The sequence below is a fragment of the Oncorhynchus nerka genome, linkage group LG2 (assembly GCF_034236695.1).
Source record: "Oncorhynchus nerka isolate Pitt River linkage group LG2, Oner_Uvic_2.0, whole genome shotgun sequence".
NCBI classification, from domain to species: Eukaryota; Metazoa; Chordata; class Actinopteri; order Salmoniformes; family Salmonidae; genus Oncorhynchus; species Oncorhynchus nerka.
This window is the reverse complement of record NC_088397.1, coordinates 35,442,065-35,457,160: the sequence shown is the minus strand read 5'-3', so window position 1 is coordinate 35,457,160 and position 15,096 is coordinate 35,442,065. Positions and strand designations below refer to the sequence as shown.

Here is a 15,096-nt window from a genome sequence, read left to right as displayed (position 1 = left end):
TCCTTCCCGTTCTTCCGCCTTCTTTTTCTTCTCTCCTTCTTTTTCCTTCGGTCCATCTTCTCTCCTCTTTCTTTTCGCCTCTTCATTCTTCCCTTCTTCGTCCTTCTCCGTCCTTTCCCCTGTGCCATCCGTACAATCCGCATGCGTCCTCTCTTTCCTCCCCCATCCCCCGCTCCCCCAGCTGCAGACGCGTATGACCTGTGACGAGCCGGGCAATCACGCCACAGGTGTGCTCTTGAGCCACACCCGTGGCAAGCCTTGGGCTCGTCACACTCCCTGGCCTCGTGCTCTTCCGACCCACAAAACCGACATTTCTTGTTACTGCACGAGGCCAGGGTATGGCCGTAGGCCATACAACGCCTGCAGAACGGGGCTGACGTGCATAGTATAGGGTTCCCCTGTCAGCCCCCAGGAGAACATTGCCGGAGGATGGAGGTAGCCATCCACACTCTTCGGGACTCCCTGAGTAACGCCTGGAAACCTCTCTTTCCATTCCAGAAACCCAGGGAGTCCCTGAGGTACCTCGCTGAGGAGACATTGTCCATATATCTCCCCAGAAAGGCCCTCACCTCTTCATCCTTCACATGCGGATTGTACATGGTTACGGTGACCACCCTGAAGTTGTTCTTCGCCAGGCTGGTCACCGCATAATGGCACAGGGGTCCCTTTTCTTTCCCTTCCTTTGCCATCTTCATTACTTCGTCATGTTTTTCTTCTTTGTGAAACGTCACATCGAAAGCCTTCTCATTCGGGTTCCCTTGAAGGCAGAGCACTTCCTTCACCTCTATCCTGAGGCATCCCATCAAAATGGTCCTTCCAAATGTCTCTCTACTCCACGGTTCCATCTCCTTTTCAGTCCAGGCAAATCGTAAGGTATTTGCCATACCAATCCCCGGAACCGATCTTGTTTGCTTGTATTGATTCATTTAAAAAAATAAGCTCTCTTCAGAAAGAAGCTTCAACCTGAAATGAAAACATCTTTGACCAAAAAGGTGGAGCAAACAAAAGGTGTTGACTCTCCACATCTATCAAGACAACTGGAGCACTGGGCCAGACACTCTTAAATAGAACCTGGACCAGCTCAGGTGAAACACCTTCCCACTAACGAGATGGACAAGCCAGCACAGGTGTGAAACATACTGACTAACGAGGTGACACCAATCAGTGCGTCCTACGTGCTAACGAGCTAGACGTGCTAATGAGCTATAGGTGCTAAAGTATTCAAAACTTAAATGGAAAAACCTAACTAAATATATATATATTTCTGTAATTTTTTGCTTCTAGAACTCATCCCCTTGAAAAGAGCCCAAACAAAAATAATCTCCAACATGGTAACGCACTGGCTAAACGCAAATCTTTTTGACTGCCCACCCTTGAGATAATCAGCAACCAAGTTGTCCTTACTACGGACATGTCTGATTTCAAAAGGAAACTCCTGCAATGTCCGTAGTAACTTTCCACCTCACTGCTGAGCTTCTCTCTTTTCAGGGTTCACTCGATAGGTATGTTGTTGGATCGGGGCCCAGTCCCCAATGTCATACTCTAGTACATTTGGGTTAGCACATCTGAGAATGAACCCTGATATTCTAAAAGCAGGGCAACAATGTCAATATAATTATACCCGAGTTGGTTGCATAAATAATTATGATTACTAAATGTTACATGAATTGTAAATATGATTTGGCAATAATTCACTTAATGGTGAGGCATGGAATAATAAAACATGACAATCAGCTAAATTTGTGAGTGATGCATTTACATTTAGGCGTCTCTAAACAAAGGTACACAACACTTATTTGTCATCATTCATCGATATCGTGTTGAAATCCATTGTGCGAGAGGAGGGAGATGAGGTTGCACGTCCTGTTAAAACTAACAGCTCAAAAACCACACAGAATCTGGGAATAATGTGTACATCCCTGGTTAGAGGACAATTTGCAATTTAAAGTGTTACATTTTGATTCAAGTGGGTCACCAACATGGTAAGTGTAACACAGCTCTTTTTGTGTTAGTCACTTTTTATTAAATCACTCTTTCAATTCAGAGCCAGGATTTTTCCCGAGGCTAATATACATATCATGCTGAAATCAATTGAATGGGGCAAACGTTTAGGGTTCTACAGTGTGAAATTCCTTAAAATACTCCTAATACAATGTTAAAAACATTCTACATTGTTATTTCATTGATATCATGAAATATCTCCTTCATGTATGTATTTTCTGATGTTTGATCAGAGATCTTTTACGAGAGTATCTCTTTTCACACTGATCACAGCTATAAGGCTTCTCTCCTGTGTGTGTTCTCTGGTGTACCGTCAGATCACTAGATGCAGTAAAACTCTTCCCACATTGATCACAGCTATAAGGTTTCTCTCCTGTGTGTACTCGCTGGTGTCTGGTCAGATGGCTAGATGCAGTATAACTCTTCTCACATTCATCACAGCTATACGGTTTGTCTCCTGTGTGTACTCTCTGGTGTGTAGTCAGATGACTAGATGTATTAAAACTCTTCCCACATTGATTACAGCTATACGGTTTCTCTCCTGTGTGTACTCTCTGGTGTATAGTCAGATTGCCAGATGTAATAAAACTCTTCCCACACTGATCACAGCTGTAAGGTTTCTCTCCTGTGTGTGTTTTCTGGTGCAGCTTCAAAGTCTGTGATGTTGAGAAGCTTTTCCCACAATTTGAACAGTGGTAAAGTTTCTCTCCTGTGTGTACTCGCTGGTGTGAAGTCAGCTGGCTAGATGTAATAAAACTCTTCCCACATTGATTACAGCTATAAGGCTTCTCTCCTGTGTGTGTCCGCTGGTGTATAGTCAGATTGCTAGATGCAATAAAAGTCTTCCCACATTGATCACAGCTAAAAGGTTTCTCTCCTGTGTGTGTTCTCTTGTGTACTGTCAGATCACTAGATTGAACAAAACTCTTTCCACATTGATCACAGCTGTAAGGTTTCTCTCCAGTGTGAATTCTCATATGTACTTTTAGTGAATTTAACCTTAAGTAACTCTTCCCACATTGATTACAACTACATGATTTCTCTCCTGTGTGTGTTCTCTGGTGTATAGTCAGATTGCTAGATGTAGTAAAACTCTTCCCACATTGATCACAGCTATGAGATTTCTCTCCTGGGTGTGTTCTCTGGTGCAGCTTCAAAATCTGTGATGTTGAAAAGCTTTTCCCACAGTCAGAGCAGCAGTGAGATTTCTTTCCTGTGGGTCTCCACTGGTGTTTCTTGAGGTGTTCTGATGTGGAGAGACTCTCCTCTGCCTCATCAGCATCATGATGTTGTTGAGGCTCCCCAGAGGATCCACGATAGTCACATCTCTCTCCTGTGTGAACAACAAAGTCAGACAGATGGTTAAAGGCCCACAACAGCAGAAATATACTGTTTATTTGAGGTATAAGGTGATGCCCAGAGCAGGGCCATGAAGTTGTACAACAATTGACATCTGTTAAATTATTTGACAACTATTTGCCGCCGTATGAAAATCAACCCAGAGGACCCCTGGGTGACTATACAGAGATCTACCCTCTGACAGAAGAAAATGGAGATGCTACCACAATTATCCTCAAGGGGACTCCAATGGAGGAGGTGGAAGACAACAGCAGCAACAAGCAGCATGAGAACAATAGAATTGGATGAGAAAAGAAAGCACAGTTCCTGGAGCGAGTTTTCCCTCGCCACCCCAACTCACTCCACAAAAAGGAACAGACTGGAAGATCCTAGACATATGGCCACCTGTAGAAAACACAAACTACTACAGAAGCAAATGTGCCACCATCCATGGGTGACCTATTCAGAGAGCAGGAAAAGGAGGACACGACGCTGCACTGAAGAAGGCCCAGCTCGCACAGATGGAGACCGGAAGTGGTGGTTTTACTCAGAACATGATGGCTGCTCAAAGTTGTTTCTACAGGCTCACCACAACCACAGCCTGCAGCTCCCCCACAGTCACATCAGTCACACCCATGAACCTGGTGCCTGCAGGGTATGTGCTTTTCAGCTTGTGAATTGGGGGAAGGCCCTTACTGTCTACTCAGACTCAGCATATGCTAGTGTGGTTTGAAAGAGGGTTTACTAATAGGTCTGGCTTATGGCTACATATTTTGTCTGGCATGCCCTGTTTAACATCAATCATGATCTCTACTGTTTGCTGATTAGCTCATGGTGTGAGCCATTCGTCAAAGGGGGATATGGTGGAGAAGATTTCAGTCCAATGGTTTTGCCAAAATCAGCATGTGAAAAAAATATATATATATAAAGTTAATTTATTGTTGCACGACATGTTTGTTATATTACATAGACAAGGGAACTCCACTGCAACCAGGGAAGTTCCCCACTCCAAAATGACCTCTTGCCCACCTTGCTATGGATTACATAGACATGGTAGAGCAAAAAAAAAGAAAGCGATACTGCCTGGTGATAATTGACAGGTTCACCGGGTGGGTGGAAGCATTTCCCTCCACCAACTGCGATGCAAAGTGTTGCAAAATTGCTAGTCAGGGAAATTATACTCCGGTTGGGAGTGCCTGCGAGGTTGTCTGCAGACAATGGGACCCATCTCATAGGAGATGTGGTTGCCCAAATGATGGGTGTTGACCAGATGTTTGTGTCCATCTATCACCCGTGGAGTAACGGGATTAGAGAGAGGGTTCATTAAATGATCAAAGGGGGGTTTGCAAAAGCCTGACATTCCACAAAAATGATCTGGGTGGAATGCTTGCCTATTGTCCTCATGAATTTGCGCAGCAGCCGTAACAAAGGTATTGGGTGTACACCTTATGAGATATTAACAAGATGACCAATGAACACTCCAGGGGTGAGACCTATGACTGACCGACAGATAGAAATAACTGAGACACAGTGTGACCATCTTGAGTACATGAAGGAACTGACCTCTGTTGTAAGTTTTCACCACTCTCACACTAGCAAAGCAAACAAGGTTCCCCCAGGTAAAGACCCTGACGAGTTTCCCATAAACGTTGGAGACTAGGTGAAACTACGAGTCCATACGAGAAAATGGAACCAGCAAAGATGGATTGGACCCTTCCAGGTGACCATGGCAATAAGAGGCTGAGATCCACCGATGAGGAGGAGCCAAAGGAGAAACAGGGAAGACCAAAGGCCAAAGAACCAACAGAGGTTTCAGCCACAGAATCCAAAGAGTCATCAGATGTCGAGGACACCATCATACACACACTATGATTGTGAAACAAGAAAACCGCAACCATGGAAACACGCATGTAGGGTATTTATTGCTCTCCAAATCCGACTCGTTCCCTTTGTGGACGGGGATGTGGAGAATAATACATGGGTGAAAGCAGTGACATACATAGGATTACAGGGGAAGGGGAACACGGGTAATGCAACAGGTGACAGGTGTAAACTTCTCCTGGATGGAGGAAGGCATGGGAGCACCCTTTGGATGGATGTGCGTATGCAGTGACAGGGGGTACCTCACTTTACCTCCTGGATGGGGGGGGTGTTGGTTATTTGAGGAGAACAGAAATGTACATGTTAAGAATTCCGGTCTCCGATCTTTTCAATAAAACAGGTAAAACCAACTCTGGGGTACTGAAGCGTGCCAAAAGACTCATCCCAGACAATCAGGAAGCCTATGGTCATGTCCTCCCGGGGTGTGGCTGTCCGGGGAAAGTGGGTAAACAATTTAACCAATTCTTTACTGGCCTATATGAGTTTAACGATCCCAGGATTTAGCCAACTCTCATTAGATGTCCAAAATCTGAAAGCTGTCGTCAGCCGCCATGAGTTGGCTTTAGATTATCTTTTGGCAAAGGAAGGAGGACACTGTAACGTACCAGGTGTTATTGGTCCTGATAATTGTGTTATGCTCCTCCCTGACTCCTCTGAGAATATGACTGCGATAATGGATAAGATTACTGATCTTAGAAAACTCTCTCAATCTGAAAAATCTGTCTTTCAAAATTGGTGACTGGTTTAAATGTTAAATTTGGAACTGTAATGGGGAAAGTTATGTTAACTTTGTTTTCATTGTTTACTCCTGTACTTGTAGTGGGATTGGTGATTTTGGCTACTGTTTGTATTTGTAAGATAATGACTGTAACTGCTCTTGAACATGCTGGAGTGATGGTGTTGGTGGAAGCTGATGCAAATCGTTCTGGTTTCTCTTAATCCCATTGTCTATCCAACTCATGACGTTCTTCCCAGGACTCAGGAGGAATGGCAATATAGAAAGACTCACCCCACCACCATTCCAGGAACCTCAGGTGTGGTTTCTCCCTTTAGCAGGCCATCCCTGGGATCAAATGGATCCTGGGGTTTTGCCAACTCTGTTTGATTTCAGAGGAGAATATAATGATTGAACCTGTGAGACTTATTAGTCTCAGAGGGGGGAATGTAGGGGTGGAAGACCCTCCCCATTATTGATTAAGGGGACTTTAAGATCCATATGTTTTGCTGCAGGCCTTATAATAAGATACTGTTGCTATGTGTCTAAAAACTGCCACTATACGTTGCACAAGCATCTATATTAGTCTTTGTGGTTAAGCCCTGGCTGTTGTGAGAGTGTGCTTGCAGGCTGGGTCTGAGTCAGACCGAAACTAAATAAAGAGAAGTAACCACTGTCTGGTTTTGACATTTTGATCTTGTGTGACAGTGGACAATCCTAAGAAATTCAGAGAGGCTACTGTACCAGGTTACCTTATAAGGTAACCTCAGCTTATTGGTAGACACATACATTGACGTAGGTGATCAGACCACCAGGGAGTGATCACATGTATAAAATCAGCTGTGCCCTTAGGTGGGGTGCAGAACTTACTGGGAAACATACGTTATGTTCCTGTTGTCAACTTCTGTCTGCAATTACATTAAATAAAGTTTTGATTGATTAACTTAAAGAAGATAGTCTGACTGCTGATTTCACCAATAATCCAAACAGGGACAAGGTACCTACCCGACAACGCTAATGCGGAAACCGGTTTTCGTTTTTTTTTTAAACAATGTGTTCTGAATACTACAACTTTGGATTCTAATTGTAAGGCTTGTTTGAATCTCCTGCTTAATATAATGTTTGTGTTATTGGCGCAAATCAACTGCTTTATACTTCAACAAGTAAAATGCTCTTTGGCTAGCTTTTCCATCAGCCTGACAATGAGTGTTTGTACACTTTGTGTATGCCAAATTGACCCATAACTTCACTTAACAACAAAATAAACCTACTGTAGGACCCATAACTTCACCTAACAACAACATAGACCTACTGTAGGACCCATAACCTAACAACATAGACGTAGGACTATAAATCATTTAATATTTCAGGTGAATGAAACAAGGAAAATAAAATGTCTTTGTCATGACATTTCATAACCTGATCACCAGATAATTTTGTGAATAATCCCACTAGGATACTCTGTAATATGTTGTCATTCTAAATGTCCTGAATAAAGGAAAATAGCTCTGTCTGTTGTACAATAGCTTAAACATCAAGGAACAGTTCTCTACACATTATGAGCTAAGTATCTCTGTGTCCAAACTGACTAACAAGACGCTACTGTAAATCAAGTAGACAATAACACATTATAAACATAAATTTGTTTATGGAGGTTGGATCCAACATGGAGCACGGCATAACTGTCTTTAAGAAGAAGAGCAAGGCTGACGTTTTCCTTATTTCCAACCAATTGTGTTTTTTTTAAATAGTTTCTTTGCATTGTTTGGAACTTATGGCCGAAATTAACTTCAGGACATCAGAACTGCGATTACTCACTACGTACTGGCAGAATCCTTTTTTTCCATTAACGAGTCCGACGAGCCCGATGTGAACGATATACTGATTTCCTGGGAACAGGCCAGATCCCCGTTAATTGCGTGAAGAGAAGGCGGAGAAATAGGGGCCGAAGGGCAGGCTGCCTTCTGGAAATTTGTAGGCGATCGAATAAACCCCCACTTCCCTCCATTCTGCTAGCAAACGTGCAACACACTTTTGGAAGGAAGGCAATCCTGCACTGCGTTAGTTAAGTTTTCATGTCATCGGGTGTAGTTCATAAAGGTTGAAGAGTGTATGTTAGGATGAAGTGTGAATTCATGCCAGGAATAATAAGTGTGAAGTTTGATTTCCTCCCTTCTGTAATAAGCAGCCAATGAGGTATTTTTTCCTTTATTCGTGTGTTTAATCTGAACCCGTTATAACGCCGGTTAAACTGTTATGTATGTAAGCACTTCAGAGTTATACCAAGCTAATAAGTCACTCATAAGATAAGGATGTAAGAGTGTGCTTAACTGTATTTTTCATTTACTTGATAGTTCTCACGGAAGGTGATAATTCTGACTAAAACTACAGAATAAAGCCGCCGGTTAAAATCAAGGAACGGTTGTGCTCGTGGTTACTGAAGGGAGCTACAAGTTTATCTGCATTTTTCGTAGCTGTTTACATACCACCACAGACTGAGGCTGGCACTAAGACCACATTGAATGAGCTGTATTCCGCCATAAACAAACAGGACAACGCTCACCAAGAGGCAGTGTTCCTAATAACCGGGGACTTTAATGCAGGGAAACTTAAATCCGCCAAACCAAATTTCTAGCAGCATGTTAAATGTGCAACCAGAGGGAAAACAACTCTAGACCACCTTTACTCCACACACAGAGACGCATACAAAGCTCTCCCTCACCATCCATTTGGCAAATCTGACCATAATTCTATCCTCCTGATTTCTGCTTACAAGCAAAAATTAAAGCAGGAAGCACCCGTGACTAGATCAATAAAAAAGTGGTCAGATGAAGCAGATGCTAAGATACAGGACTATTTTGCTAGCACAGACTGGAAGATGTTCTGGGATTCCTCCGATGGCATTGAGGAGTACACCACATCAGTCATTGGCTTTATCAATAAGTGCATTGAGGACGTCGTCCCAACAGTGACCGTACGTACATACTAGAGGTCGACCGATTAATCGTAATGGCTGATTAATCAGGGACGATTTCAAGTTTTCATAATCGGAAATCGGTATTTTTGGGCCCTGATTTGCCAATTTTTTTACATTTATTTTTTATACCTTTATTTATCTAGGCAAGTCAGTTAAGAACACATTCTTATTTTCAATGACGGCCTAGGAAAGGTGGGTTAACTGCTTTGTTCAGGGGCACAACGACAGATTTCACCTTGTCGGCTCGGGATATCCAATCTTGTAACCGTACAGTTAACTCGTCCAACGCAATAACGACCTGCCTCTCTCTCATTACACTCCACAAGGAGACTGTTACGCGAATGCAGTTAGCCAAGGTAAGTTGCTAGCTAGCATTAAACTTATCTTATCAAAAACAACCAATCATAATCACTAGTTAACTACACATGGTTGATGATATTACTAGATATTATCTAGCGTGTCCTGTGGTGCATATAATCTGACTGAGCATACAAGCATACAAGTATCTGACTGAACGGTGGTAGGCAGAAGCAGGCGCGTAAACATTCATTCAAACAGCACTTTCATGCGTTTTGCCAGCAGCTCTTCGTTGTGCGTCAAGCATTGCTCTGTTTTTTACTTCAAGCCTATCAACTCCCGAGATGAGGCTGGTGTAACCCGAAGTGAAATGGCTAGCTAGTTAGTGCTCGCTAATAGTGTTTCAAACGTCACTCGCTCTGAGCCTTCTAGTAGTTGTTCCCCTTGCTCTGCATGGGTAACGCTGCTTCAATGGTGGCTGTTGTCGTTGTGTTGCTGGTTCGAGCCCAGGTAGGGGTGAGGAGAGGGGCGGAAGCTATACTGTTACACTGGCAATACTAAAGTGCCTATAAGAACATCCAATAGTCAAAGGGTAATGAAATACAAATGGTATAGAGGGAAATAGTCGTATAATTCCTATAATAACTACAACCCACAACTTCTTACCTGGGAATATTGAAGACTCATGTTAAAAGGAATCACCAGCTTTCATATGTTCTCATGTTCTGAGCAAGGAACTGAAACGTTAGCACCTATTCCACTTTTACTTTCTTTCAACACTTTGTTTTTGCATTATTTAAACCAAATTGAACATGTTTCATTATTTACTTGAGGCTAAATTGATTTTATTGATGTATTATATTAAGTTAAAATAAGTGTTAATTCAGTATTGTTGTAATTGGCATTATTACAAATACATTTACAAATATATATATATTTAATTTGTATTATTTTTTAAATCGGCATCTGCCTTTTTGGTCCTCCAATAATCGGTATCGGCGTTGAAAAATCATCATCGGTCGACCTCTAGTACATACCCCAACCAGAAGCCAAGGATTACAGGCAACATCCACACTGAGCTAAAGGCTAGAGCTACCACTTTCAAGGAGCGGGACTCTAACCCGGAAGCTTTTAAGAAATCCCACTATGCCCGCTGACGAACCATCAAACAGGCAAAGTGTCAATACAGGACTAAGATCAAATCGTACTACAAAGGCTCTGACACTCTTTGGGTGTGGCAGACATGTACCATTACAGACTACAAAGGGAAGCACAACCGATAGATTCCCAGTGACAGAAGAGCTAAACTACAGCAAAAAACACTGAAACATGCATAAGAGCACCAGCTGTTCCGGAAGACTGTGTGATCACTCTACGCAGCCAATGTGAGTAAGACTTTTAAACAGGTCAACATTCACAAGGCCGCAGGGCCAGACGGATTACCAGGATGTGTACTGCGAGCATGCGCTGACCAACCGGCAAGTGTCTTCACTGATATTTTCAACCTCTCCATGTCCGAGTAAATTAATTATTCTGCACTCTGGTACACTCAGACGAGAGTGCTCTGAAATCGGAGTTGTTCATTCATTGTTCATTCGACCCCGAATGAACAATGTCCATTGAGAATGCACACGACCCCTTGGCTAAGAATGACGTGAATAATCAAGTCAATAAACGTTGGCTAGTTAGTTAGAATATAGTTAATATACTGGCAAGTTTGATGTATTAGTAGCCAACTAACATTATGTAGCAAGCTGACATACTGGTACATATGGCTATAAAGATATGCTATGCGGTTTGTAAGGATAGTGTAGCTAACAATGTGTAACATAACTTATTTGAAAAGTCATTACATTGCTCAACATTTTCTTAACATTAGGCATAATTATTTAAAGCAGTTCATTTGTATCCACTCTCTCGTTGAACTTCAGCTGCATATTTTCCGCCATTTTCTTCAAATCTGAAAATAGTTGAAGCCACGCCCATTTCCTGAAGAAATGCATTTTGGGCCCTAAAAACACTGAAATAGAGTCCTCTGCATGTATACTTCGTATTTTGGCATAGTATGTAGTATGACATCCGGGAACTTTTGGCAAACTAACTATATCCATACTTTGACCAATAAGCATCACATAGTATGGTTAGAATAAGTATTCTAACACAGCTCAGGTCTCTGGGCTGCCATTTTGTTTCTGTTAAAAAACTAGGTTGTCCCTTTAAAAAAAGCCACACAACAATCAATCAACCAATCTGCAGTTCAAACAATAACAAAGCTGTAATTCCACCACTGTTTTGCTAATAAGATGATGGATGGGGCTGGAGAAATGTAACTACTCTCAAATTCATAGACAGCCCTATGGATGCAAGGACTGAACATCCATGATATCAACATTATAGTTTTAACCGGCTATACAGTGTTGATTTACATTTCTTATTTCTTATTTGGGGTTCTGATGGGGTACAACAGTTGAACTAAGCTCATGAGGCATGTGTTATATTCTTCAATAATTAATGCCTATAAATAAATAATAAAACATTTAAATATCGATGTAGCAATTGCATATTTCCCCTTTAACACCACACATAAGTTCAACAACTGTAGAGCTTGTGCCTCTGCTTTTAAGACAGTACTTACTCGTGTTAACCAGGGAACGTTCATCGTTAGAGCCACTGGATGCCTTAAGATGCCCTTGGGAAACCGGGCCCAGATATCCAGCTTCCTCCTCTTCTTCCTTTTTCAATGTGACAGTCCCCCTCTCCCCCTCTTCCTCTTTCACTCCAAAAAATGCATCCTCCTCCTCCTTCACTCTGAAATACTTTTCTTCCTCTTTTACTGTAACATCCTCCTCTTCTTTCACTCTGAAAGCGTCTTTCTCTTCTTCTTTCACTGTAACAGCCTCACCCTCTATTTCTTGTTTTACTGTGATATCCTCCTCTTCCTTCTCCTCTTTAACGAGAGATTCTTTCTCCGTCCAGCAGACCGCCTCTTCTTTAGCAGAAGGAGAGTAGCTTAGTGAACTCATGGTCGGGGATATTAGCTAGCTCGGCTATTGCTAACTTAACCAGCCCGCTAGCTGAAAAATAACAACAACACCGTAAATATGAAATTAAATCGGAAAACTAACTAGACGACAGAAGTGGGTTTAAAACACAGTGGCCAATAAACACTAACGCGCCTAAAGAGCTTTATTGTTTCGGCTAGTTTGTCTAGCAAGCTACCGAGGTGGCTGACTTACTGTTGCTGCTGTTGAAAGAAGCGTTCCGTACACTAGATTATACGTCTCACTAACAGCACTGCCTTAAATTCCTACACTGCCATCTGCTGACTGGAGTGGGTAACGCAGTTGACTAAAATGTATATTACTGTATAATGTTCAGAAAAAGTTAAAGGGTAGGAAGGTTTTACTCACCAGTGTAACAGTACAGTGTGGTTAAAAACGTAGTAAGCTAGTTGTAGTCACTTTATGGTTACCTATAAGTACAAACAATTATGTTTTTGCGTTATTACATATTTATTAATTTATTTCGGGAAATCTTCTAAACTACCCACAATGCACTATTTCTTAACGTCAATATGTATGATCAACTCTGTGCTCCTCGGTTTGTATGCCAGTGTAACGGTGTAATGAAGTTATATATTTCTAAATATATTTAACCTTTATTTGACTAGGCAGGTAAGATAAGAACAAATTCTTATTTACATTAACGGCCTACCCCGGCCAAACCCTAACCCAGACGATGCTGGGCCAATTGTGCGGTGCCCTATGCGACGCCAAATCACGGCTTGTTATGATACAGCCTGGATTTGAACTAGGGTCAGTAGTGACGCCACTAGTACTGAGATGCAGTGCCTTAGACCGCTGCGCTGCTCGTTGTGTTTGCATTACACTCAGTGATAATGGTATGGGATTCTGGGTAATCCACAGCAGGTTTATGGAGAATTTGAAAATTGAGTGGTCCAGGGATAGAAATGTATAAAGTTGACATTACATCATACATTAGCAATTTATGTTCTAGTAACTACTGTTGTTGGTTTGGCGTCAAATAAGCCTCTCTTTATATGTTATTTCCCTCTTTCAAGTTGGTAGCTAACTGGAAAATGCTTCTTTAGGAGTGCTATTTTTATCCTGTCGACTACTGATCATTCATCCACACTGTGTGTCTCATAAATGCAGGTAATTTATGAAAAATGTATAAAGTACACGTTTTATAATATCATGAACACCAGACAGTTTATTAGCCCGGTTTTGTTAGTTTAGGTGTATTATACTTATTCGCATTGAGTATTGAGTATTTTTTCAGGTTAATTTGATATATTTTGATAGTCATTTTTGTTTTGTCAACATTTCGATATGGATGTTATTCAGCTCACTGGTTACGATAACAACACTCACCCGTAGCACGCGTGTTACATTTAATATAGGAGCTACGAGGCATGCGCCGAAATCGCTAAGCAGTATACTTCAAAGCAGTATGTCACTTTTATCAGCAGTGATCAATGACGTCTGAAGCTTCATTTCGTCCATCATTCTTTCTCTTTTGATCTGCAGTCATGTTTTAGTTGGGTTCTAACTCTGGTAGTTGGGCTCCATTAGTCTCCCTCCTCTCAAACAAATGGCATAAGTTTTGTGTTCCTTTGTTTAACGACCCCTACATTTAAAATGTAGCTAACTGTCTTCTGCAGGTTGTTCTCTAACCAGTGAGGTGAATTTTCAAGTGAATTCCAATTTCCATGTGTTTTTCCCTGCCATCATTCTGTATGTCTCTTCTCTTTTGATCTGCAGTTATGTTTTAGTTGGGCTCCAGCTCACTTACCATAACCGTGCTGGTTAGGCTAATAGCTAGTTGGATAAATAGCTAACGTTGGCTGGCTGGCTAAGATAACTGCATATAGCTAACAGTCTTTGATATATGGTTAGATGGTGTTATGTATTTCTAAAACTGTGGTTTACTTTAATCACTCAAGTCATGACTGAAAACGATTGGTTTAATATGAAGTTATACATTTTAAGTTATTTCTGTTGTAGTTTACATCATAGGGAATAGGCTGGTCCTCCATATTACTTCACACCTGACTTTGGCATTCTTCTGAAATCTGATTGGTTTAATGTAATAACTCCAAAAATAGAACAGTGAGGTGTAACTTTGAATTATTGATATTTTATAAACAATACAAAACATACACATACAAAGGAGGACATCATACAAACATTAACTACCTCACACCTGCCCAGACCCACTAGAACACACCTCCATCTCCATTAACTACATCACAACTGCCCAGACCCACTAGAACACACCTCCATCTCCATTAACTACATCACACCTGCCCAGACCCACTAGAACACACCTCCATCTCCATTAACTGCATCACACCTGCCCAGACCCACTAGAACACACCCCCATCTCCAGTGCCCGCATCAGCACCATTTTATTTCTCTTTGTCACTTTCAACTTTCAGATAATAAAGCATTTTACCTTTCTATTGAATTAACAACAGAGGATTGGTTGATTTCCAGGTTTTAATTACGTATCATTTTTAAGATGATTGATGAGAAAAGTATCATCCAACTCTGGGGCATCTCACTGCACCCTCAAATGCCATGTCTTGAAATATGCAGACAGACAGACAGATTAAAAGTAATTTTACATTGTATAATTGTACTTCTGACAGCCAACTTTCTAACTCCGCCCATAACTTTATGACATCATAACATTCCCAAAAGGATTATTGAGTCATTGTTAGTTTTACACTGAAGACATGACTCTGCCGTTGTGCTGTAGAATATGGTCTCTTGTATAATAAGGGACTATCATTTGTCCCAACATCACAGGCCACAGACTTTGACAAGGAATTCCAACAGTGTTTCTGCAGTTTGAGATTGAC

The 15,096-nt window shown here is 41.6% G+C and overlaps 1 protein-coding gene across 1 annotated transcript; it reads right to left on the bottom strand.

Annotated features, from left to right (window-relative positions):
• Positions 1-1,905: 1,905 nt before the first annotated feature.
• Positions 1,906-12,476, bottom strand: LOC115125583 (zinc finger protein 501-like). Its single transcript, XM_029655099.2, has 2 exons — positions 11,845-12,476; positions 1,906-3,334 (listed from the first exon to the last, which is right to left on the bottom strand). Exons 1-2 carry the CDS (start codon positions 12,230-12,232, stop codon positions 2,205-2,207), a joined length of 1,518 nt encoding a protein of 505 aa, XP_029510959.2. The 5' UTR covers positions 12,233-12,476; the 3' UTR covers positions 1,906-2,204.
• Positions 12,477-15,096: the final 2,620 nt, after the last annotated feature.